Source organism: Serinus canaria, chromosome 9, assembly GCF_022539315.1.
Source record: "Serinus canaria isolate serCan28SL12 chromosome 9, serCan2020, whole genome shotgun sequence".
Lineage (NCBI taxonomy): Eukaryota > Metazoa > Chordata > Aves > Passeriformes > Fringillidae > Serinus > Serinus canaria.
Window position 1 is genome coordinate 403,327 of NC_066323.1, and position 22,014 is coordinate 425,340.

The window sequence follows — 22,014 nt, forward strand, 5'->3', positions numbered from 1 at the left end:
ATGGGGAAGCAATTCTTCCCTGTGAGGGTGGGCAGGCCCTGGCACAGGGTGCCCAGAGCAGCTGGGGCTGCCCCTGGATCCCTGGCAGTGCCCAAGGCCAGGTTGGAAGGGCTGGGAGCAGCTGGGACAGTGGGAGGTGTCCCTGCCTTGGCAGGGGTGGGATGGGATGAGTTTTCCAGTTCCTTCCAAGCCTAACCAGTCTGTGATTCTCTGGAGTGTGGGGCATCCCTGGCAGGGCAGAGCAGCTGAGAGGAAGCAGTTTTGTAAGAGCACAAAAGGGAACATCTAAATGCAGCCAAACGAGTTTCACTCCAGAATAGAGAGAACGTAACTTGCACTGGGGTGAGTCAACTCTGCTGTTTCTTAAGCTCTTACATAACCCTGAATCATGCCCCAAATCCCACATTACACCGTATGGGATCTCTGAAGTGAAATTCTTTAATGCCAGTTGGTTTTGTGGCCAGTCTCCCTCCTGATGGCAGTGCTGGCTGGGCAGGGGCAGGGTCCTGCAGTGACACAGAGCTGGGGAGAGGTGTCACACACCCCTCTGTCCCTGAGCTGGGTGTCTCACACCCCTCTGTCTGTGATGCTGGGTGTCTCACACCCCTCTGTCTGTGATGCTGGGTGTCTCACACCCCTCTGTCTGTGATGCTGGGTGTCTCACACCCCTCTGTCCCTGAGCTGGGTGTCTCACACCCCTCTGTCTGTGATGCTGGGTGTCTCACACCCCTCTGTCCCTGAGCTGGGTGTCTCACACCCCTCTGTCTGTGATGCTGGGTGTCTCACACCCCTCTGTCTGTGATGCTGGGTGTCTCACACCCCTCTGTCCCTGGGCTGGGTGTCTCACACCCCTCTGTCTGTGATGCTGGGTGTCACACACCCCTCTGTCTGTGATGCTGGGTGTCTCACACCCCTCTGTCCCTGAGCTGGGTGTCTCACACCCCTCTGTCTGTGATGCTGGGTGTCTCACACCCCTCTGTCCCTGAGCTGGGTGTCTCACACCCCTCTGTCTGTGATGCTGGGTGTCTCACACCCCTCTGTCTGTGATGCTGGGTGTCTCACACCCCTCTTTGAACCCATAGTTGGTTTTGGTGGCTGTTTGTTTTCATAGGTGAAAATATCCACAGTGCAAGTTCAAAATCACAGGTGTTTCACTACTAGAAGTTGATACCAAAAATCTTTATTGTTTGGGAAATGGCTTGGATGCAGGCAAGACCAGAGGAATTTGCTGAAGCTGATTCATTCTCTGCACCTGGCAGTGTTGAGAAGGGCAGTGTCAGAGGCACTAACAGGGATACAGACTGTGCTGTTTGGGAGCCTGACATGGAAATGGAGAATAAGTGTGATTTCATGCATTTACAGCACTTAATTTTGCTTCATTTGTCATGCAGGTGAGGTAAGGGAAGTAATTTCCTAAATTTATGGTGTCAGAACCAACACAGGCTTCAGTGTCTCATCGTGGTTAAGTTCCCTGTTCACATGGACACAGTGAACCAACAGGCTCCTTTTCTATTTCAGTGCCCACAGCTTATTTTGACATAAATCCATCATAACCAGGTGCCCCAGCTGAACTAGCCACTCACCTGTTGGGCTGCAGTTTCAATGTCAGAACAGTCAGCTCTTTCTTCAGCCCTGAGCTTCTGTAGCTGTTCTAGCTGAGGAGGATTTTGTATAAAGGAAATGTTAGTTAGTAAAAAGTACACTTTTTTACAAGATTTCCTCCTCTTGCCACAGAGAAATTATTTTCTGGAATTTGTTCTTCTTGTGATTGTGAACTCTGGGCTGCTGCTCACTGCAGCATGGAAGTGGGGGCTGTGTTTGCAGTCCTGAAGGCAATGTTGGTGCTTGGTGAGGGTGTGCAGAGTCCTGGGAGAGGTGTTTGTGCCAGTGATGGTGTGGGAACAGCTGATGCCAGTTCCCTGCTGGGGAATGCTCCTGGGAATGGAAACCCTGAGAGCAGGGGAGGAAGGTGGCTGCTGTCCTGGGGAGTGCAGAGCCCGGGTCACAGCCCCATTTCCCTGGTGGGCCAGCCCCAGAGGAGGCTGGAGGCACGTGTGACTGTTCCACATGTTGGCCCTGACCTCCATCCCTGAGTCCCAGTGCATTTAAACTCAGGCAAGTCCCTCTCAAATACAGATAGGAAATAGGGTCTCAGATATCTGAGTTTTCTGTGTTTTACCACAAATCCTGGGTGTCTGCCACTGTGGAAGTTACAAAAGCATCACTCTGAGCAGCTCTCCAGGAGTGGTGAGTGTTATTTTCCAAACAAGTAACTGCCTTTGGTTTGGCACTAGTTCAGCTTGTTGGCACCCTCCAGTAGTAATTGAAAATCTTGACTGGCTTTGCTGCAGAAAAGCATCAGACAATGGTGGCTGCTGCAGTTCTGTGCTGAGGAAGCAGCTGCAGCTTTGTCAGAGCATTCTGGGGTGGCTTTGGGTCCACGTGGCCTCGGTGCCACTCTCCTCATTGCATTATCTCCTGCCAGGGTCTTCCCTCTCAGCCTCCCTGGAGGAAGGAGTGGGCTGGCAGTGAGGCTGAGGGGCCACTGGCCAAACTTACCTCTTGAACTGCAGAATGTTAATAAATAAAGGGAGAGACAGCACTTGGAGAAAGGGCACCTGGGCAGCGTGGGTCCCTGCTGCTTGGTTAGGAGCACTGAGGAGCAGGGTCAGCTGAGAGGTGTGGCAGTGCACAGCTGGCCCTCCTGGACTGATATTTATTTTGGCATGCCATTAACTGTTCACAGGTCAGTGGTTGTGATGATCTGCTCACAGAGGAGGTTTCTGCACGTGCTGTGGTAGAGTTTGAAACCTATTTATTTTCTTCAGACCTGTCCAGTGCTGACTTTAATGTTATTATTATTAGCAGTTAACATTTGTAATGTAAACTCTTCCCCAGAACTCAGACCAGTGGACTCTGTGACAGTCCTGGTTGGAGCTGCAGCTCCTGATCAAACAGTGCAAGAAGGACCTTGTGAGTATTGGTTTCCAAACTTTCTGATTTAAGTATTTAATGCAAAAAAAGTCTATTGAATGTTGACTTAGTCCCTGAGCAGACATGCCAGGAAGGTGCTAGTGTGCTTGTGTTTCACTGCCTGGGGCTGAAGTGAGCAGCTTTCTGGATAACAAAGGCCACATGGAGGTGTTTCAGCAACCCCTGAGTTAACAATAACCATTCCAGCTCTGGTGTTGGCCTCTGCTGTCCAAACTCTCTTGGAAAGGCTGACACAAGTCATACAAGACAGTGGTAAAAGGACATTCCCAGGTTATTGTTTGTAGCACCTTTGTGATTGTTTTAGCCAACATGATGCTTAGCTGTGTGCAGAGTGCCAAGGCTGTTTTGCACTTGAGCCAGGAACGTACAGAAACAGTTACCTGAGGGTTCCTCCTGTTTATTTCAGATTTACAGTAAATGTAGTTGCTGTTCTTGAACTTTCTGAGGAATTGTGCCCGCCCAGTCCTCACTGGTGAGTGCAAAGGGATTTTATCTCTGCTTTATTGAAGCAGCCCAGTCCTTGAACAGTTAAAACTGGCCACAAAACTGCACAGATGTTTTGGCTGAAGTCAGGTTGTTCTGCTCCTAGCTCCTCTGAGTGAGGAGTGTGGCTGGTGGCCCCCAGATTGCAGAACTGTCCCCCCAAAGTGGGGTCTTGGGAGACCCCAAGGTGGGGTCTTGGGAGCTGCAGGAAGGGCAGCACTTGGGGCCACCTGCAGAGGAGAGAGAGAGACAGAGACAAAGGAGGCATGGCACTGGGGAGCAGAGCTTGTGAGGAGGGGCTTGCTGAGGATTCAGATGGCATTTGGTCTGATGCAATGCCTTTGGTTTCAGAGGAAGAACTGTGGCAGCTTTTAACCCACCTGCCAGGGGCTGCTTGGCTGCTTGGTGGTGGGAAATGCTGGGGACTTGAGGGAACAGTTAGAGCACTTGTTGTCCCTTCCCTTCTGTGGCTGTAGGAGATTTCCAAGCTCCCACCATTGTCATGTCTCTTGCTTCCTGCTGGGAATTAATCTTAAGCTCATCTCTAGCTCCAAATGAACGAGAATTTTAATTGCTTAATAGTTACTGATTTTCCTTCAGTAAAATAGTCACCCACGATGACTGAAATGTGTTTGTACTTTCTTGGGGTTGTGCTAGACATTCCACTGAATTAAGTCCATGCTGGAATTTTAGAGCAAGTGGGGCAGCTCTTGTTCCAATCAGAGCCTTTAGGGGAAGCTTCCTTGGGACCTGCTTCAGACCACGAGCATGGATGAGAAACTTTAATTGCCTTATCTCCACACAAGGACACCCTGGTTAGTCAGAGCAGTCTGGGAGTGACTGCTGTGTCCTGGGTCAGCCCTGCAGGTGTGGGGCAGCTCCTGCTCCCCAGGGCCCCCTGAGCTGGGGGGTCCCAGTGGCAGCTGGTGCAGCTCTGCCTTCCTGAAGGGTCCTGAATCCTCTGCCAGGATTTGAATCGACTAAAACAGAAACAGACACAGATGCAGCAGTGCCACTTCAGGGGAAAACGAGCAGACAAAACAGGGAAGGGAGGGAGGATGGGAAGTATCAAAATAACTTTACTAATGCAGCGCTGTTTGCTTCTCCTGCAGCGAGTCCCTGCTGAGCCAGCAGCCCTTCCTGCCCCGGGGACTCACTTGCCTCAGGGCCAGGATGAGCCAAGGGAAGGGCTCCTTCACCCTGCACAGTCAGGTTCCTCAGGTAGGGCAAGCACAGAGCTGTGAGCACCCTTGTCAGGCGGGTGTGTGTCAGCAGTTTGGTGTGGGCACAATGGTGTAAACCCAGGGGAATTTCAGTGCCAAAAGGAGCAGTCCCAGGAGGGGAAAACGGGGAGGCCTTGTTCCTCTTTTGAGTGCAAATACATCTTTTCTCCTAAATTTGTTGCAGAGAAATGCAATGAACTGGAGTCTGATTTTGGTTCTTTCTGGGAAAAACAGTAAAGGTGTTAGTCCTGAGAGCATGTCTTCCCAGCCCCTTGCTGGATCCTGGAAAGTTTGTATGTATTTAAAACTGTCCTTCTGTAGGGAAACCTGTCACCCTCTCCAGCTGGCACAGAGAGAGTGTTTAAGAGTTTTGCACACTGTAAAAAAAGCAGCATTCCTGCTCCCAGACTGGCTGCTGCCTGCAGCTCTCCTTTGGTTCTGCTGAGCTTTCTCACAGCCTCTGCTCCTGGTGCTCCAAAGCTCCCGCTCCAGCCTCCCTCAGCCTGGACATGCCCAGCAGTGGGCTGTGCTCCTTCCTCTGAGCTCAGTTTCTGTCAGCTGCTGTGACAGTGACAACTGGTGCTGTTGTTAATTCCCACACTGCCCCTCAGCCCAGGCCCGGGCTGGACACAGCTCCACATCCCAGGGAAATTCACTCCTTTGATGGCTTTTTCCCCTGTTTCTGCCACTTGGGTTTTCCTTTCCTCGTCTGGGTTGTCCCCTGGTTTGCAGCTGGTCCAGGTCCCTGAGTTTCTGCTCATTTCCCATCTGGAGATGCTGTTGGGAAGGCAGGGTCCTGCTGCTCCAGCCATCCCCAGGGCTGTGGCTCTGCAGGGCTGCAAGACCCTCTGCACTCCTCCAAGTGCTGGCTGCTGTCCTGACAGCTTTAAGCCTGGGTTGTATGTGTGCAATTGTTATCTTTTTGTCCTGTTACTGCTTCATTGAGAGGTTTAGAGGTTCTGTGCTGGCTGTGCCTCCATTTGGGAGAGCACTGGAGCCTTTCTTCTCACTTTTCCTCCCCGGAGCATCTTCCCTTGCTGGGCCCTGTAATTCCTGCTGGCTCCCTGGGCAGTCTGTGCTGGGGAGCTGCCCCTGGGGCCTCTGCCATCAGTCAGAGCTCTGGGCCTCCTGGCAGCCACAGCTCCTGTCTTCACCCTCAGGGGTCTGCTCACCCCGTGCTGGATCTGCTGGGGGTGCCATCAGTGGGACACCCACCCTGGACCTGTCACACACCTCCCAAGGAGGGCCCGAGCACAGCAAAGGGGCTTACAGGCTGTAGTGAAGAGATTAAAGTGTCATGTTTGTTGTTTTCAGCATTTCCCTTGAATTGCTTTCTGTGCTCATGCCTAAATCCTGTCATACCTAGTGTCAGGGAAAAAGAGGAAAGTGTCTTTTGGAAAAAGAAGAAAGACTGAAAAGTTCCTGGTGATAGCAAGAAGAAATAGAAGAAAATAAAAGTACAGGAATGGGGGCATGGGAAGAGATTTCTAAGATTTTCTTCATTTTATATTAAATTTCTTTTAAATTTGGGAACCCTGCAAGGCACTTAGTTACTTTTATTCATGTTTGGGACACTAAACTTGCTTTGTGTACTTTTTATGTTGCATTTAAAGCAGGGATGAAAAGAAAACTTAGAATCTTCAAACAAAGAGAAAAACCCCAAAACTTTGCAAAGGCACTTGCTTAAATTTAGTAAAAGTACAAGGAAATGATTCATGCAGAAAGTGGATGTTTTCTAATAGTGAAAGCAGCGTGGTGCTGTGCCCTGTCCCCGTTTCTGTCTGGCTGAGGGCTGAGTGTGCTCCCAGAAGGAGCTGGGGACAAGGGCTCTCTGAGGCTTTTCTGCCCTCAGCTGTAGCTCTGTCTCTGCTGAGGTGTTGAACTTCGTGGGTAGGTAAGGCAGAACCAGCGCTGTGGTGGCAGTGTCAGGGGCTGGTGGGGTTCTGTGAGGAGTGGAGGGAGAAATGGACAATTGAAGGAACAAAAGCCCTCTGGGTTATTCCCTCTGTGATTCATACCAAGAGCATGGCGGATAATTTGTCACCTTCTAGATGTAATAAATCCACAGGCTCCCATTTTTCCAGCATTTCGGATAGGTGCTTTATTTTGGATTGTGTTGTTTCCTCTAGTTAATGAGTTGTTCTAGTTAGAGCATTAGAGTTTACAGCGATTTGCTGGCTCCAGAGGGCAGCACTGTGTGATGAACTCAGAAACATTACTGTGACTTCTCCAAGCAGAAGTTTAAAAGTTTGGCTCCAGTTATAAATATTAAATATTCATTCCTGGAGCTCCAAATACAACTAACCTGTATGATAACTGTGTGAAGTATTCAGAATATACTAGAGAGTGGCTAGAAAGTTTAAAGAAATGCTGCTTTTGAAAACAAATGTATAAGATGACCTTTGAAGTCTGACAGAGAGATGCATGGTTTTTATCAAGCTGCAGAGTGCATAAACTCCTGCCATACCATAAAATTGCCTTGGCATATTGAGATGCTCAGGCCCTGCTTTTGATGTGACAGGCAGCTTTTGTTCAGCAGCAGTAGTGAGATGTTTTATGTGGCACAGAACATGCAGCAGCCCACAGTCTTTGAGCTGTTTTCTTTCTCATTTACAAGTGGCAGTTGTCAAAGCTGCCTTGCCCATTTAAATTGTCAGGCCAGAAATCAGGTTTAATCTAGGCTGGGCCTCTCCAGAGGTGGATACTTACAAGTATTTCCAATAGTTGCGTCTCTGGTCACTCTTTTTGTGGTGTGTTTCTTGCTGTGGCAGAGGAGAGCAGCTGCAGGACGTGCCTGAAGCTGTGGCTGTGTGAGCGTGGCTGAGTGCTCTGCACTGGCAGAATGGGCCACCAGAGGAATAATCAGCTTTCCACAGCAGTAACAGCTAACACTTACCTACTAAATCATTGACTTTCACAGAATTCAGCTGTTTCTGGAGAAAACAGTGATGCTGTGAAGCTTCACTGCTCCTATCCATGCTGGAGAGCTTTCCAGGTAATGATTAGTGAAGCTGTTGTAGAGCTGGTCTGCAGGACTTTGGTCCTGTCCCAGGGAAGCTGCCCCACAGTTAAAAGCCCTCCCTGGTAAGGCAGAGCCAGATGTGAGTGTGAAGAGGGGTTGCCATTGACCCTGTTTTCTGTATTTCCTACAGAGCAGTCAGTGCTGGTGCTGCTGGGGCATGCCAGAATGGGGCACTCACTGCCCTGCTTGCAGCCAAGAAGGCACACTTGGCTTTGCTGCAGGCACACAGGGAGGGTTCTCCAATCCTCACCCAGCTGGGAGCCTCAGCTGAGATGTTGCTGCTTGCAGCGTGTTATCAAAACCACTTTTAACCTTGATTCATACATCTCTGTAAAGACATCCTGTCTAGAATGGCAAAGGCTTTGTTGGAGGACTTGGATTTGCATTTGGCTCTTTAGGAACTGGGCAGCTGCAGGAAGGACCATTGCTGCTCCAGCTCCTGCCTGTGCCTGGGCTGCTTGGGTGGAATGGTTTCACAAGTGGGCAAGTGCAGCTGTGCAGCATTCCAGTCACACAGGACACACGTGGGGAGAGCTGAGGGGAGGGACAGGGTGGGCTGTGTCCCCATGGACAGAGAAGGCAGCCCCTGACCAGGCCAGGTGCTGGGGGCTGGCCCTGCTGGCTGCCCCTGTGCCCCTGCTGCCCTTGAGGAGCATCCCTGCTGCCTGGCACCTCCAGGCCCTGCTGGGTCCCTCCACAGGGCACTGCTCCTGGCTCGGGGCCCTCGAGTTTTAGGCTGTACTGCCAACAGGCTGGGGGGGAAATGGGGTTTACTGTTTGAAGATCCTTTTAAATGGAACTGTTAGTAATAAACCAGAGTTGCATGAAGACAGCTGAACAAACTGAATTATTTTTGAGACATGACTTTCTGCTGGACTGGAGCCTTTGCTGGATTAGGGAATGGTTTTACCCAACAATTGTCACTGCCAAATCCTTTTTAAATCTCATTATGCTTGTTTCCTTTATTTCCACAGTTTTTCCAAACATATTTAAGGTAGGTGAGGATAACTAGGAAAAGTTTGCTATAGAAAAGTAGAGAAAATACAGTCATGCTGAAATTGCAGCTTTTGAATTAAAAAGCATTAATCTTATACCCTTTTAATCCATTTTTGAGGGTTTTTAAAATAGTTCTTATATGTTGAACAAACTGATGGGAGAGTGTTTCTGCAATGGGCACCTGCCTGGTGCAGACTCCTGTGCCAGCACCTGCACAGCAGAAGGTGCTGTGGGTTGGGTTTATGCCCCCAAAAACCTCCATGTGCCACTTAGTGCCTTTGACTAACCTCAGCAGTTCCTACAGCCTGGTAGCCAGGAGATTACACAAGATGTTTAAAGTGAAGGATTTGGTTTCAGAAAGGGAAAAGATGCTGAAGTCTTGTAAAACACTGAAACTGCCTTCAGTAAGCACCAGGTTTTGCTGAGCAAAGCTCGGGCGGTTTCTGTAGCACCCACGGAGTTATTAGGGTACAGGATTACTCCAGTTTTATTCAGCACATCAGACTTCCAAAGAATCACTTAATTAAAAGCATTGGAAGCACGTGCATTTTCACTGGGTCTAATGAGAAGAACACTGGGGGTTTAGGAGGCAGATCTGTAAAGCTGAGGGGGCAGAGATGGACGGTGGGCGCTGAGTTTGGGGTGCAATCCCCTTGTGCTCTGTGCCACAGCTGCAGTGGGGCCTCCCTGGAGCTTTCACTGCTGCAGGCTGAACACCCTGCTGGGAGACTGCAGGGCAGGACGAGAGCAGGTGTTCTGAGAGTCCTCAGGTGCTCCCTGTGCTCTTGCTGTGCAGGACACCCTGGTGCCCTCCCCACCCCTGGTGCCTGTGCCAGGGCGGTACAGCCGGGCACCTGTGGCTCAGGTACTGTGGGGTTTGGGGTTTGTTCCTGCTGTGGCTCTGTGGCGTTTGTTGCTGACATGGCTCAGACACTTAAGTGCCTTCATTTTGCTTTTCTTTAAATCCCCTGAACATGGAGATAACCAATGCTAGCAAGTAATGCTGGAGCTAATTTTCCCTTTCCTCTCTCCTTTTGCCCAGTGACTGCAGACTGAATGCTGTGATGTGCCCAGGCACTCAGGTGCTTGTGGCTGCCTGTGATTGAAGCCATTGCAGGGCTGAGCCCAGCCTGGCTGCAGCCCGTGTTCCCCACCATTCCTGCTGTGTTTCTGGCTCAGATGACGTGGACGTAGGTGGCTGCAGTGTCGGTGCCCAGGGGGTTCCTCGCTGTGCACCTGTACGTGCCAGAGCTGGAGGGTCGGGGGTTCTGCAGGAGCAGAGTCCCCGTGGGGTGGAGCAGCTCGCCCCCAGAGCCCCGGCCCTGGTGAGCTGTGGAGAGTACGGAGTGGTCAGGTAACTCCCAGGTGATTTCTGGTTTGGGGATGCCCAGCACGACGCAGTGGAGCTGAACTGCTGCCCCGGGCAGGGTGTGGATGGCGGGGGGGGGCCTGCCCATGATCCGTGGGGCGTAGGCTGCCACCACGACAGGAATGGTGAGGGAGGAGTCTCCAGCGAGGTTGTGGGCCCTGCACAGGTAGTTGCCGGCGTCGTGGGCCGAGGCTGCCCCGATGACCAAGGTGCCATTGTCCAGCAGCAGGAGCCTCCCGCTGAGCTGCGGCCGCTCCAGCATGCGGCCCCCGGGCAGCGTCCACGCCAGCCTGGGCCTGGGGCTGCCCTCGGCCAGGCAGTGAAGGGACAGGGGCTCCCCGCTGACCCCCCTCACCAGCCCTGCAGGGCGGGTCAGGATCTTGGGCTTCTGGGCCACCTCCAGGACCATCAGCTTTTCGATGTAGCCGACCTGGTTCCGGGCAGCACAGCGGTAGCGCCCGGCGTGCTGGCTCTCGGGGCTGTAGATGGTCAGGGTCCCGTTGCTTCCTGTGGAAAACTGGGCTGTCCTAATGCTGCTGGAAAACCATGTGCCATTGGGCAGCATCCAGCTTATATCTGGGGGAGGGTTTCCATCCACTGAACAGTTCAGTGTGATCGTCTTCCCAGGTTTTGCTATTATTTTTTCATTGAAAGGGTTTTTGAACATTGGTCTCCGTAGCATTTCTGTGACTTCCAGCTGCACCACCAGCACAGTCTCTCCCCCATCGTTACGTGCCACACAGATAAAATCCCCCGTGTCTGAGGGCCTGATGTTCCGAATCTCGAGTGTCCCATTTTTGTGCACCACAATCCTGCTCCCGTAATATGGGGCTGTTAGGAAAATGTTATCAGGCATGATCCACATGATCTGGGGAGGAGGTGTCCCTTCTGCCCGGCAGTCGATGTGTTTCTTGGAGTGCCTCACTGCCGTCACCTTCATGATCGTTTTGTTCCTGTGTAGACCATTTATGATGGGGGGTTTAGCAGCCACATCCAGCTTATACAGCTTGCTGTCGTCCCCGCCAGGGTTCCGAGCCACACACAGGTACTCCCCAGCATCCAGCAGGCTGGCCTGGCTGATGGACAGCGAGCCATTGGCGTGCAGGGAGTGCCTGGCTGTGGACGAGGAGATCCTCTCACTGGAGGGCAGCACCCAGAATATCTGTGCCCTGGGCTCCCCAGCAGCCTCACAGTCCAGCAGGGCTGCGTCTCCCGCTGTCACTGTAACGTGTGTCTTGTGATTGTGCTTTATTTGAGGGGCTGCCACAATGACCGCGACGTGGATCTTCATCTCGTCCCTCCCCAGAGTGTTTTGGGCGTAGCACGTGTAGTCTCCTCCCTCTGCCACTCCAGCTTTGTTGAGGTACAGAGTGCCATTGTGGAAGAGGACGTACCTGCGAGCCCTGTGCCCGCTGTCGTCCGCCTGCATCGCGCTGTTCACCACCGTCCCGTCCGGCAGGCCCCAGGATATCGCTGGCGTGGGCGACCCTGAGGCCTTGCAGTCCACTCTGAAATCCTTCCCGTAGGGCACCAGCTTCTTGAACTGCTGCTTGTGGTCAATCTTGGCTGGTTTCATTGCGATGCTGACTTTCATCAGTATCAGATCATCCCCGATGCTGTTTCTGGCCACGCACAGGTAATCACCTGCATCCTTTTCTGTAACTGCCTCAATGGCCAAGGATCCATTGGGATAGACCTGGATCCGACTTCCCATCCTGTTGGGGGGGAGAGAGAGGGGAACAGAATTATGGAAGCAAGTGCTGGGGGTGAGCACTGAGCACAGGAAGGGACTGAACTTGTTAGCAGCAGGGTACAACACAGGAGGCCTTTCCAAAGGTGCTGTGCCCGTGCCTCCTGCCCACGCAGCGTGTCCTGCCCTGATGTCACTGCCAGTTTTGGTGTTGTGTGGATGTGAGCGGTGCTGGCTCTGCTGGGAACACCCTGAGCTGGGGCTGTGTCTCCTAAGGTGGAGGTGAGTGTCACTGTGGGAGGGGGTGGGGGGACACCCCCAAAGGTAGACATGGCAGAGATAAAAGAAACCCCTCCCTCTTGAGCCCTGCTTCACAAATCTGTTACAAATAATTTCCCCTCCTCTGAACTGACAGCAGTCAGCCAGTGCATGGTGACAGTAATTATCTTAATTCAAATATGACTTGTACCTGTTCTGAGACCTCACTCACCTATGGCAATTGATGTGATCTGTTAATAGGTCTGTTATTAGATATAGATGCTGTTAGAACAGATGTTTCACAACTGTTAATACTCAAAGTTTGGTTTAGTTCACAGTGCATTAGTGCTGTGATAGGCTCTTATGTGAGTATTAGAGCAGACCGTGTTTGAAGCTCCAAAGCAGAGGAGGAAAAAAAGGGTCATACCTGTGCCACTGGTCCACAAGAGCCTTGGAGGGCAGCCTCCAGATTATCCTGGGCTTGGGCTCCCCACTTGCTGTACAGTTCAGAAGCAACCTCTCCCCAAAGTTCAGCCGCGTCAGTTCTTGGGAGGCGACGGCAATTTTCGGAGGTGTCTCTCTGCGCTGCACCACGAGGCTGACCACCCTCCTGTCCGAGCCCGTGGAGCTGGTGGCGATGCACTCGTAGGTGCCGCTGTCGGAGGGGGCGATGCTGCCCAGGAGCAGCGTGCCGTTGGCGAGCAGGAGCAGCCTGGCGTGCAGCCCCTGCAGCGGCTTCAGCACGGTGCCGGCGGGCAGCACCCAGTGCACGCTGGGCTCGGGCTTCCCCTGCACCGTGCAGGGCAGGCTCAGGCTCTGCCCCGCCGTCCCCGCCACGCTCTGTCTCTTCTCCTCCAGGATGGTGGGAGGGGCCGCGACCACCTGCAGCCTCAGGGGCAGCGTGTCGGTGCCCGCGGCGTTCCGGGCCAGGCAGGTGTAGGTGCCCCTGTCGTAGACGGTGACCGCCCGGATGAGCAGCGTGCCGTCCGGCTCCACCCGCGCCCTGCCGCCGCCCGCCGAGCCGGGCCCCAGCTCGGTGCCGTTGGCCAGGAGCCAGGAGATGCGGGGCGGGGGGCTGCCCTCGGCCCGGCACGGCAGCGCCGCCGAGCTCCCGGAGTGCGCGGTCAGCGGGCGGCCGCGGCCGGCGATGCGCGGCGGGTGCGCCCGCACGGCCAGCGTGACCAGGAGCCGAGCCGAGCCGAGCGCGTTGGCCGCCGTGCACAGGTACTGCCCGCCGTCCTGCGGCCCCGCCCGGGCGATGGCCAGAGTCCCGTTGGGCAGCACCGACCAGCGGCCCGCGGCACCGCGCCCTGCGGAGCAAGGCAGGGACAGTCACTGCCTGCACAGCCTGGGACAGCCGGGGCTGCCTGGCGCTGCTTTGGATAGCCTGACAGCCTAGAATAGCCTGGCGCTGCCTGCCTCTTGTTACGTTTTCCTCAGTCCCAAATACCCTGACCTGCTCTGCTCTGCCCAAATAACCAAGACGACAGCGATAAACCAGAAAGAAATCAGAGAATTCTGCATATAGACTGACAAAGCTTTAAAGTAAGAATGAAGCTGAATCTCCAGCAGAGACAAAGTTTGGATAAAGCACGTGGGGCTTTGCAATCCAAACTTGGCACAGCTATGACCCAATTTGAGTGGTTTTTGCCATATTTTTGTTTTCGCTTGTCTCACTGTCCTGGAATAGCAGGTAATGTACAATAAATACCCAATTCTTCCCATAATGAGCAAGGAATTATAATTGAACATAGATTTGATTTTTTAATCCTTTCACTAAAGATCTGTTCCAGAATCAGCACTAAGTTGCTCCAGTGAGTCTCTGTCACTGTTTCCAAGTTTACCTTTCACTAATATTTCACAGTACTCTGAAATGAAGCAATGCTTGAGTTTGGCACACAGAAGAGGTGCCAAACTACAGGGCTAATGAAAGGTAAATTCTCAAGAGGTTTATCAATCTCACCTGGTGGTATCTTGGTCCAGTGTATTGTTGGAGGGGGGTTCCCAGTAGCTTCACAAGGAATAAAAGCATCCGAATTCGCCTGCAGAGTGAAAGCAGCCACTTTCCCTCCGACTATTCTGGGCTTTGAAAATTGGTTTCTGCTTGCAGAGGCTGAGGTGCTGGGACTGGGCAGGGTGCTGGTGTCTTGATCCTGTCGCCTTTCGGACCAGGCACTGACAGAGCTGTCCTTGTCCCCTCCCCAGGGAGGTGCCATCGGTGGTGCCTGCAGCGCGTTCCCCCTCTCGGTGCCCTCGGGAGGCGGCCTGGGCTGGAGCTGGAGCTGGAGCTGGAGCTGGAGCTGGAGCTCTCCATGGCCCCGGCGGGGCGAGGGGGCTCTCGGGGGGTCTGCGGGCAGGGCGGCACTGGGGGCTGGCAGAGGGGAGGGGTGCTGGGTGCTGGGGGCAGTGACTGCAGCAGGAGCGCTGGGCACGGCTCGGGCTGGGGCTGCGGGCTGTGCTCCCTGCTCCTCCGGGACAGCTCCCTCCCCCAAATCCAGAGAGGGCTTCTCTCCTGCCCTGGCACCGGCTCTGGTGCCCTGGGCACGTCCTGGCCCTGGCGTGGCACTGACTGCAGCAGGTGGGGCACTCGTGGCACCAGGGGACTCGTCCAGCCATGGTGAGGTTTGGAGAGCCATGGTGGGCATCTGGGCAGGACTGGCAGCTGGTGACGTGGCCAGCTGGGTGTTCCTCTGCCAGTCTGGTGTGGTTTGGGGTGCCATGGGGGGGCTCTGAGCTGTCACACTGCCAGCTAGGGGCATTGCTGATGGGGAGCTCCTCCAGGTGCCTGGGGCTGCTGCTGTCTGTGTGTCTGCCATGGGCCTGTGCTGGGGTGCCTCGGGGCTGTCAGGGACCCCCAGTGCGGCTGCTTTGGTCCTGGACACTGCACTGCTGCTCCCAGGGAGAGGGTTTGCAGGTGCAAGGCTTGGAGGCACAGCTGGTGATGTCCAAGCTGTCACCGTGGAGGTGCCTGCTGTGCTCTGGGCTGCAGGGGTGCCTGCCATGCTCCGGGCTGCAGGGGTGGCTGCAGTGCTCTGGGCTGCAGGGGTGGTTGCAGTGCTCCAGGCTGCAGGGGTGGCTGCCGTGCTCCGGGCTGCAGGGGTGGCTGCAGGGGTGGCTGCAGTGCTCTGGGCTGCAGTGCTCCAGGCTGCAGTGCTGGCTGCCGTGCTCTGGGCTGCAGGGGTGGCTGCAGTGCTCCAGGCTGCAGGGGTGGCTGCAGTGCTCTGGGCTGCAGGGGTGCCTGCAGTGCTCTGGACTGCAGCCACATGCTGTGGGGCAGGTGTTTTAGGAGGCTTCTTCCTCCTCTGACCTCTCCTTCCTCCCACTCTGAGTATTTTACTTTTGGTGGCTCTGGTGTCAGTCTGAGGAGTAATAACAAGTGTAACTGTTGGTTTCAAACCCGTCACACCCAATCCGCTGGCTGCAGCAGTGGCAGTGTCCTCTGCAGTGACAGACACGACTGTGGCAGCAGCTTTTTGCCTTGCACCATGTTTCTTTTCCTCTGTGTTTTGAGGGGTACCCACGGGGTGCTCCAATGGCATTTTCGTGGTGGAGGGGGAAGACTGGGGTGTTTCTGGGCTAAATGGATTGATGGAACTGCTGGAGTTATTTAAGGCTGGTACATTTGATGCATAGTTCAGGTTCAGTTGGACACCTGTAGCCACAGCTGTACTTCCTCTGGCAGGCCCTGGCCTCCCAAAATTGTATCGGGGCTCCTTCATACCTGGGACACGTCCTGGTCTAACAATTCGTCTCCGACCAGAAATTTTCCTTCGTTTTCCGTAGTGTTGCTGCAGCTGGGCTGGATGAGTTGGAACATCCTGGATCACCTGAATTTGCTGATGAGTAGCAAAAGTCGAGGCCGGTGGTGGATTAGGGGCTCCTCCTTTCTGAGTACTATGAAAATAAACGGGGCTAAATTCAGAGCTTGGTGCACTGACTGTTGTCACAGGGACCTGGTGATCTGTTTTGGTGGAGACATTATCAATAGACTCAATTAAAATATGTAACTTGTCTGCTGTGTTTTGGGGAGTTACAGCCTTGCTGGTGCCTGTAGCTTCTGTCATGGGTGTCATGGATGCAGACTTTAGGTGCTGGTTATTACTTTCCCCAGAATATATTGATTTTTGCCCAGCAGGGAAAAGTGTGGCTGTTCCACTGGGTACAGTTGGCTGTTTTACACCATTTGCTGATATTTGACTCAAATCAGGTCTTTCCCATGAGGCTGTAGGTTTTGGAAGTGTTTGCAGCCTTTTGCTGGCCGGTGCCCCAGAGTGTGGAAGAGGTGAGGGTAGGGGAGTTAATGGCTCTGTGGGCAGGAGGGAGGAGTTCCAGGCAGGAGGGGGATCCTCAGTCTCCTTGGGCCCTGCAGTGATCATGAGCTCTGTTGCTCTGCCCAGAGCAGATACTGGGGATCTCTCTGTGGCTGGTATCATGAATTCTTCTTCTGGAGAGACGAGATCACCAGATGTCTCCTCCTCACCCTCGGGTACCTCTGAGAGCTTACGGACTTGAATGGGCGGTTCTGTTGCAGCTTCTCCTCGTTTGTCTGTCACTGTTGAGTTCCTCTTTGTTTTCTCCAGCAAGGCTGCCCAGCGCTGTGGATCAGCTCTCCTGCCTGAGGGAACAAACTGTCTCCTGTGTCCCCTGAAGCGCCGGCCGGCTCTGTCTGCGTAGGGCCAGTGAGGCATTTTCCCGTGGCTGCTCCTCTGGCTCTGGCTCCGTGCGCCCTGGCTGCTGGCTGCTGGTGCAGCAGGCTCCCCGAGAGCTCTCAGGGTGGCTGCAGTGCCTGAGGGATGTCTCTGTGCTGCAGCAGAGCGCAGCAACTCATTGCCAGAGCCTTCTTCCCAGTCTCCCAGAGCTCCATGCTTTTTCTTCAGAGTAGTTTCATCCTGTCTCACCAGCACTTGGAAAACCAAAAGATCAACACCGTACCGGTTGGCCGCCACGCATCGGAAGTAGCCCACGTCTCTCTGCGTCACCCCTTGTATTCTCAAGGTGCCATTGGCAAAAATGTGTTTGTTTCCAGCAGACTGACGGAGGATTGTGTGCTCAGGTAGCACCCAGGTAACGGCAGGGTCTGGGGCAGCCGTGGCTGTGCAGGGGAGGTGCAGCGTGCTGCCGAGAGCAGCCGGCAGCTGGGCTCCATTGACACCGTTGTGCTCCACGAGGGGATCCACCACAGTGATTCGGAATGTGAGCACGTCAGCGTCCTGGTGGTTGGTGCAGGTGCAGTGATAGAGCCCCGAGTCGAACACGTCGGCTGTCCGCAGGGTCAGCACCCCGCTCCTGAGGACCAGGACCCTCCCATCCTCGCTGATGTGGGGGGCTCGCACCTTGCTGCCATCGGCCAACACCCACTCCACGGCAGGAGCTGGCTGCCCGGCCGCCTGGCACCCCAGCTCCACGGTGCCCCCCACCAGCACGGTGTGCTCCGTTTGGGTGCTGTTGTCCCTGGCAATGATGGCCCAGCCGTGCCCGCCCTGGTCCTTGTCCTGGCTGGGCAGAGGCAGCCGGGCCTGGGTGGCGTAGCGCAGGTGCAGCGTGCTGAGCGTGGTGGCTGTCCTGTCCAGCTGCAGGGACAGCTGGCTCTGCATCAGCCACGCCGGCTCAGCTCGCAGCTCCGCCTCGATCCTGGTGAAGAGCTCGTCGTTCTCGCTGTACGTCTGCCTGTATCTGTAGCTGACAAAAGGCTCGGCAGCTGCCTGCACTGTTTGCTCCAGTCTCAAAGGAGAGCTGCTGTACAGTGCCAGGATGCTCCACAGCTGCTGGATGTGCCCATGATCGATACCACACACCAGGAATGCTGAGAACGAGGCTTTGAGCACTCTGCTGGGGCCATCTTGGTCAAATGAGATGGGAGACATTTCTTCAGGTCTCTGGACATTGCAAACCAAGTTGCCTCGATTTCCTGCCTGGTCAGTCATATTCAAAACCACAGATCCTATCGGAGCCATCAAGTCCTTGGGAGACACAAAACTGAAATCCCCATCGTCTGGCACCGAGAGGTTTCTGGATTTCAGGGAGTCTTGGATGACAGGCTTCGTGCAGGTGAAAGATGCAGAAGGAAGATCCACTAAACTTTTCCCATTATGATTTTTGGGACTAGCACAGACCGGGCATTGCTGGACACCAGAACTTCTCTCTTTTCTGCACTTTATGACATCTGAAGGGAAAAAAATCCTCAGTAAGTTTCTGTGCTACAAGTTTTAATATTAAAAATGACCTATAGCTACTAACAAGTGGTTCTTTTGAATGAAATAAAACCAAAGCTTGAAGTGACATGTGAAGGCAGCAGCAGAGAAAGTCCCAGAGTCCCTTGAGTTCCTGAATTTCTTTTTAAAGAATCAAGTGCAATGTGGCCCTTGCTCTTGCCAGTTCCACAAAAGTTGGCTTGTTCCCTGTGGATTCTCCCAGTGCACAGAAGCTTTGGACTGGCCAAGAAAAATTCTCCATTAAGGAAAGCTGCACTTGGGAATGGCCACTAGATTAATTTAATCTGGGAAACACAGTGGTGTTAATCTTTTTATCCTGATTATACACACCTACACAAATCCTATCTTCCAGTCTTTTCTGGGAGAATAAACAGATGAATAAAGGACAATTACCTGTATCAGGAAGAGTAAGATGCTACAACAGGATTGAAGAGCATGAACAAAGCCTTCAGCTCACCTGGCCTCTCCTGTGCCCACCCTGCAAACCCCTGCAGGCTGCAGTCGCAGGACCAGGGGTTTCCGTGGAGGTAAATGCTCTCCAGCTCTGACATGTAGGAAAACATCTCTTGTGGAAGTGAAGTCAGCCCGTTGTCAGACAGAGAGATGTGCTTCAGGAAGGATATTCTGAATATTTGGCTATAGCGCAAGGTGACAAAAGTGTCTGGATGCAGCTGCTGAAGTAAATTTCCATCCAGGTGGACCAGCCTCAAGGAAGTGAGTCCATAGAAAACATTGGGATTCACAAATTCAATTTGATTGTGGTCCATATGCAGCCGTACCAAGCTGTTCAGGCCATAAAATACATCCTGCTGAAGCACTCTGACCTTGTTGTAACTCATTTTTAAGACCTGTTCATGAAAAAGTAACAAATGCATAATATTAAGCCATGTTAAAGTTATAGAACCCCTAATAAATGCTGCTGCAGGTTGCTCTGTGCAGTGAAAGTTCTTCACCAGACCAGGAATGCCAGGTAACTGGAGTTTCTTTAAAGAACTGGAATGTTTATGTGCAGGGTGCTAAGCTTCTGCACACTGTGGTCTTTTTTTCATGAAGGCCAGAAAGGGACAGGACTGTACTGAAGGGAAAGGGAAATCTCTATGGAAAAAAAAGAATCCTCAAAAAGCCCCAAACTGACGGACAAATTAACAATGACAGGCTCCTTTTTCAGACACAGTATTTGGAGCTTTGCAATCTTTCTCCTCTGTAGGAAGAGAGTTTTGACTGCAGTTGCCTGCTAAGGTAGAGCTGAGAGAAATCTACCAAAGGGTTTGTCATGCTCTGCACCCTGTATCTGAGTGCCTGCCTGGGAAGGAAAGACATTTCCCACCAGGATACTGGATTTTGAAGGCTGTTGACTTTCACATGAATAAGGTAAGAAACAGGAAACTGAAATGCTGCAGAAGGCTGCTCTGTGGCTGCCTGCCAGTATCACTGAGAGTTAAATCATGGCAAAATTAACACTGGCTCATTTAGCTCTTACCTGTAGTGAATGCAGGTCCCTGAACACCTTCTCAGGGATGGTGCTGATCTCATTGCTGTGCAGCATCAGTAACTCCAGTTTCTGCAGGCCAGCAAAGTCCGTGGGGCTGAGTTTCCTCAGGCTGTTGTAGCTGTACAGGATGGGTTCAGTCAGCCCCAACTCACAGCTTTTACATCCAACCAACCCAAAACAAAAGAACCACTCTTTGGGAACGGCTAAAGGTAAGCAGCACTCCCCTTGCCAAGAGGAAAGCAAGCCATTCCTTCAGATGAGCACAAAAGGTGGTCACTGTCCCAGGACAGGGTTCTGAAGGTGAATTCCCAGTGGGTGGGGTGAGTGACAGCAGTGAAACACATCTGTCTGTGCTCACTGTGTACCACTTCAGTGAAAAGTTCCTTGTGTATTTCTGCAGGCACATCTGGGTGGTTCCAAGGTTATGTGTGTCAAAAGGGACACAGATCAGACAAATACTGCTGATGGGTCTCATAATTTGATTTAAGAGAGGGACACTTGCTGGAAACTGCATGAAGGGGCCAGACAAGCCTGGGTATGATCCCTGCTCCTTTAACCACACGGAGAACGGAGCCACCGTGGAGGCTGACATGGCCAGACAAGTGAAATTTCCCTGGAAGTCAGCAGGTGAAACATAGACCCCAATGCTGTGGGACATTCTGAGTGACAGAATCACAGAACAGGCTGAATCAGGAGGGGCCCAGAAGGATCATCGAGTCCAGCCCTTAAGAGAATGACTCACAGGGGGATCTAACCCCCGATCTTGGTGTTACATCACTGCAAAGTCTCTGCAGATTTTAATACCTGTGCTCCTTTTCCAGATCACTTTCTGAGCCCTGGACTATCCTTCCCAGAGAGAAATCTATTTCAGCCTTTTTCCAGGGTCCGTGCTACAGGCACAACTCATTCAGGTAATAGAAAGGAAAGTTAAGTTCAAAACTTTCTGAAGTTCTCATGTGTCCTGAGCTAGATCCCCAAAACTTCTCCTTTCTGTGGGTGGTCTCTGGCTCTGCTGGCTGTGGCTGCAGCCCCTGCTGAGCACTGCAGAACATTATAGACTTACCTACTGCTGTGGTTAATTTTTAGCCCTAAATCTGGACGGTTAATTGCTGCCGTGCAAAGAGCTGAAAGGCAAGCCGAGTGTTCGGATGCGGCAGCTGCACGTACCCCAGGTTGATGCGCTGCACGTCCGGCGGGATGCGCGGGGGCACGGCGCTGAAGTAGCGGAAGGTGCAGTGGAGCTCGGCGGAGCCGTGGCAGGCACAGGGCCGGGGACAGGCGCTGATGGCCGGCAGGGTGGCCAGGCGGGTGGCCAGGCAGGCGGCCAGGAGGGTCCCCAGCCAGCGGGGCCGTTCCCCGCGCGGGGCCCCCATCCTGCGGGGATCCTACGCTGCCATCCCCGGCGGCGGCGGCGGACGGGCTCCTGCGGGGGAAGCAGAACACGCGGGCTCACCGCGCCAGCCGAGCTGAGCCGGTCGGGTTTAAGCCATAAGCAAAAAAGAATTCTTAACTTGAAAGAAAAACCCGCCTACGAGCCAGCCCCCAAACTCTCGGGTTTCCCCTCAGCGATGGATCTGCGTCGCGCCCCAAAGCGTTGTCATTTGACGGCTGCCCCGCGGTGCCCGTGCCCGGCGCTGTGCCGGGAGCTGCCGCTCGCGGGAAAGGCCGGAATTCCGCAGGGAGCGGCGGGGGAGCTGCAGCCGGTGCCCGCCGTGTGCCCCGGCTGCGGACCCGGCCCGGCTGTGCCGAGCGTTCCCGGCTCCGCCGGCGGCTCATCCCCCGGAGGCGTCTCCACACGTCAGCTCCTTCCCCGCCAGCAGCTATTCCAAGCAAAATTAACTCATTTCGCATCCCTCGCTCAAGCCCTCCCCGGCACCGGGACCGGCCGCTCGTCCCCACCTGCGCGTTCCCCTCCGGGGCCGGGCCGGGCAGGGGCAAACCCGACACCGCCTCCTCCTCCTCCCGGGGGGACCCCGGGCTCCCCGCAGCTCCATCGGCACCGCTCGCTGCCCGGCGGGGAGGGAGAAGCGCCCGCCGCCTCTCCGGGAATGCTGCGGGAGATAAGCCCTAGATATCTTTCTAAAGGTTCTGGAACTGTTCAGATGAGTTCAAAATCAAATGTGAGCTGTGGGAGTTCAGGAGGGCTGGCAGGAATAGGGTGTTCTGTGTAAGCCAGCCAGAACTTTACTGGTGGCATTTGCTGGCTGGTGTTTGTTATCTCAGGGGCTGGATGGTCCCACCCTGAGCCAGCACGGGAGCTGGGGCCGGGAAACAC

General features: G+C 53.7%; 1 protein-coding gene and 2 long non-coding RNA genes across 3 annotated transcripts; 2 read left to right on the forward strand and 1 right to left on the reverse strand.

Moving 5' to 3' along the window:
* Window positions 1-9,875: 9,875 nt before the first annotated feature.
* On the reverse strand, window positions 9,876-21,392 carry IGSF10 (immunoglobulin superfamily member 10). The gene is made up of 7 exons (XM_050977865.1): window positions 20,907-21,392; window positions 19,728-19,857; window positions 18,705-19,095; window positions 15,283-18,198; window positions 13,999-14,985; window positions 12,463-13,345; window positions 9,876-11,802 (listed from the first exon to the last, which is right to left on the reverse strand). Exons 1-7 carry the CDS (start codon window positions 21,110-21,112, stop codon window positions 9,894-9,896), a joined length of 7,422 nt encoding a protein of 2,473 aa, XP_050833822.1. The 5' UTR covers window positions 21,113-21,392; the 3' UTR covers window positions 9,876-9,893.
* LOC127059894 (uncharacterized) lies at window positions 9,947-12,447 on the forward strand. Its single transcript, XR_007778216.1, has 4 exons — window positions 9,947-10,072; window positions 11,345-11,450; window positions 11,614-11,723; window positions 11,924-12,447. It is a non-coding gene; the product is annotated as an uncharacterized LOC127059894 (long non-coding RNA).
* Window positions 19,015-20,655, forward strand: LOC127059895 (uncharacterized). Its single transcript, XR_007778217.1, has 3 exons — window positions 19,015-19,618; window positions 19,815-19,948; window positions 20,561-20,655. It is a non-coding gene; the product is annotated as an uncharacterized LOC127059895 (long non-coding RNA).
* Window positions 21,393-22,014: the final 622 nt, after the last annotated feature.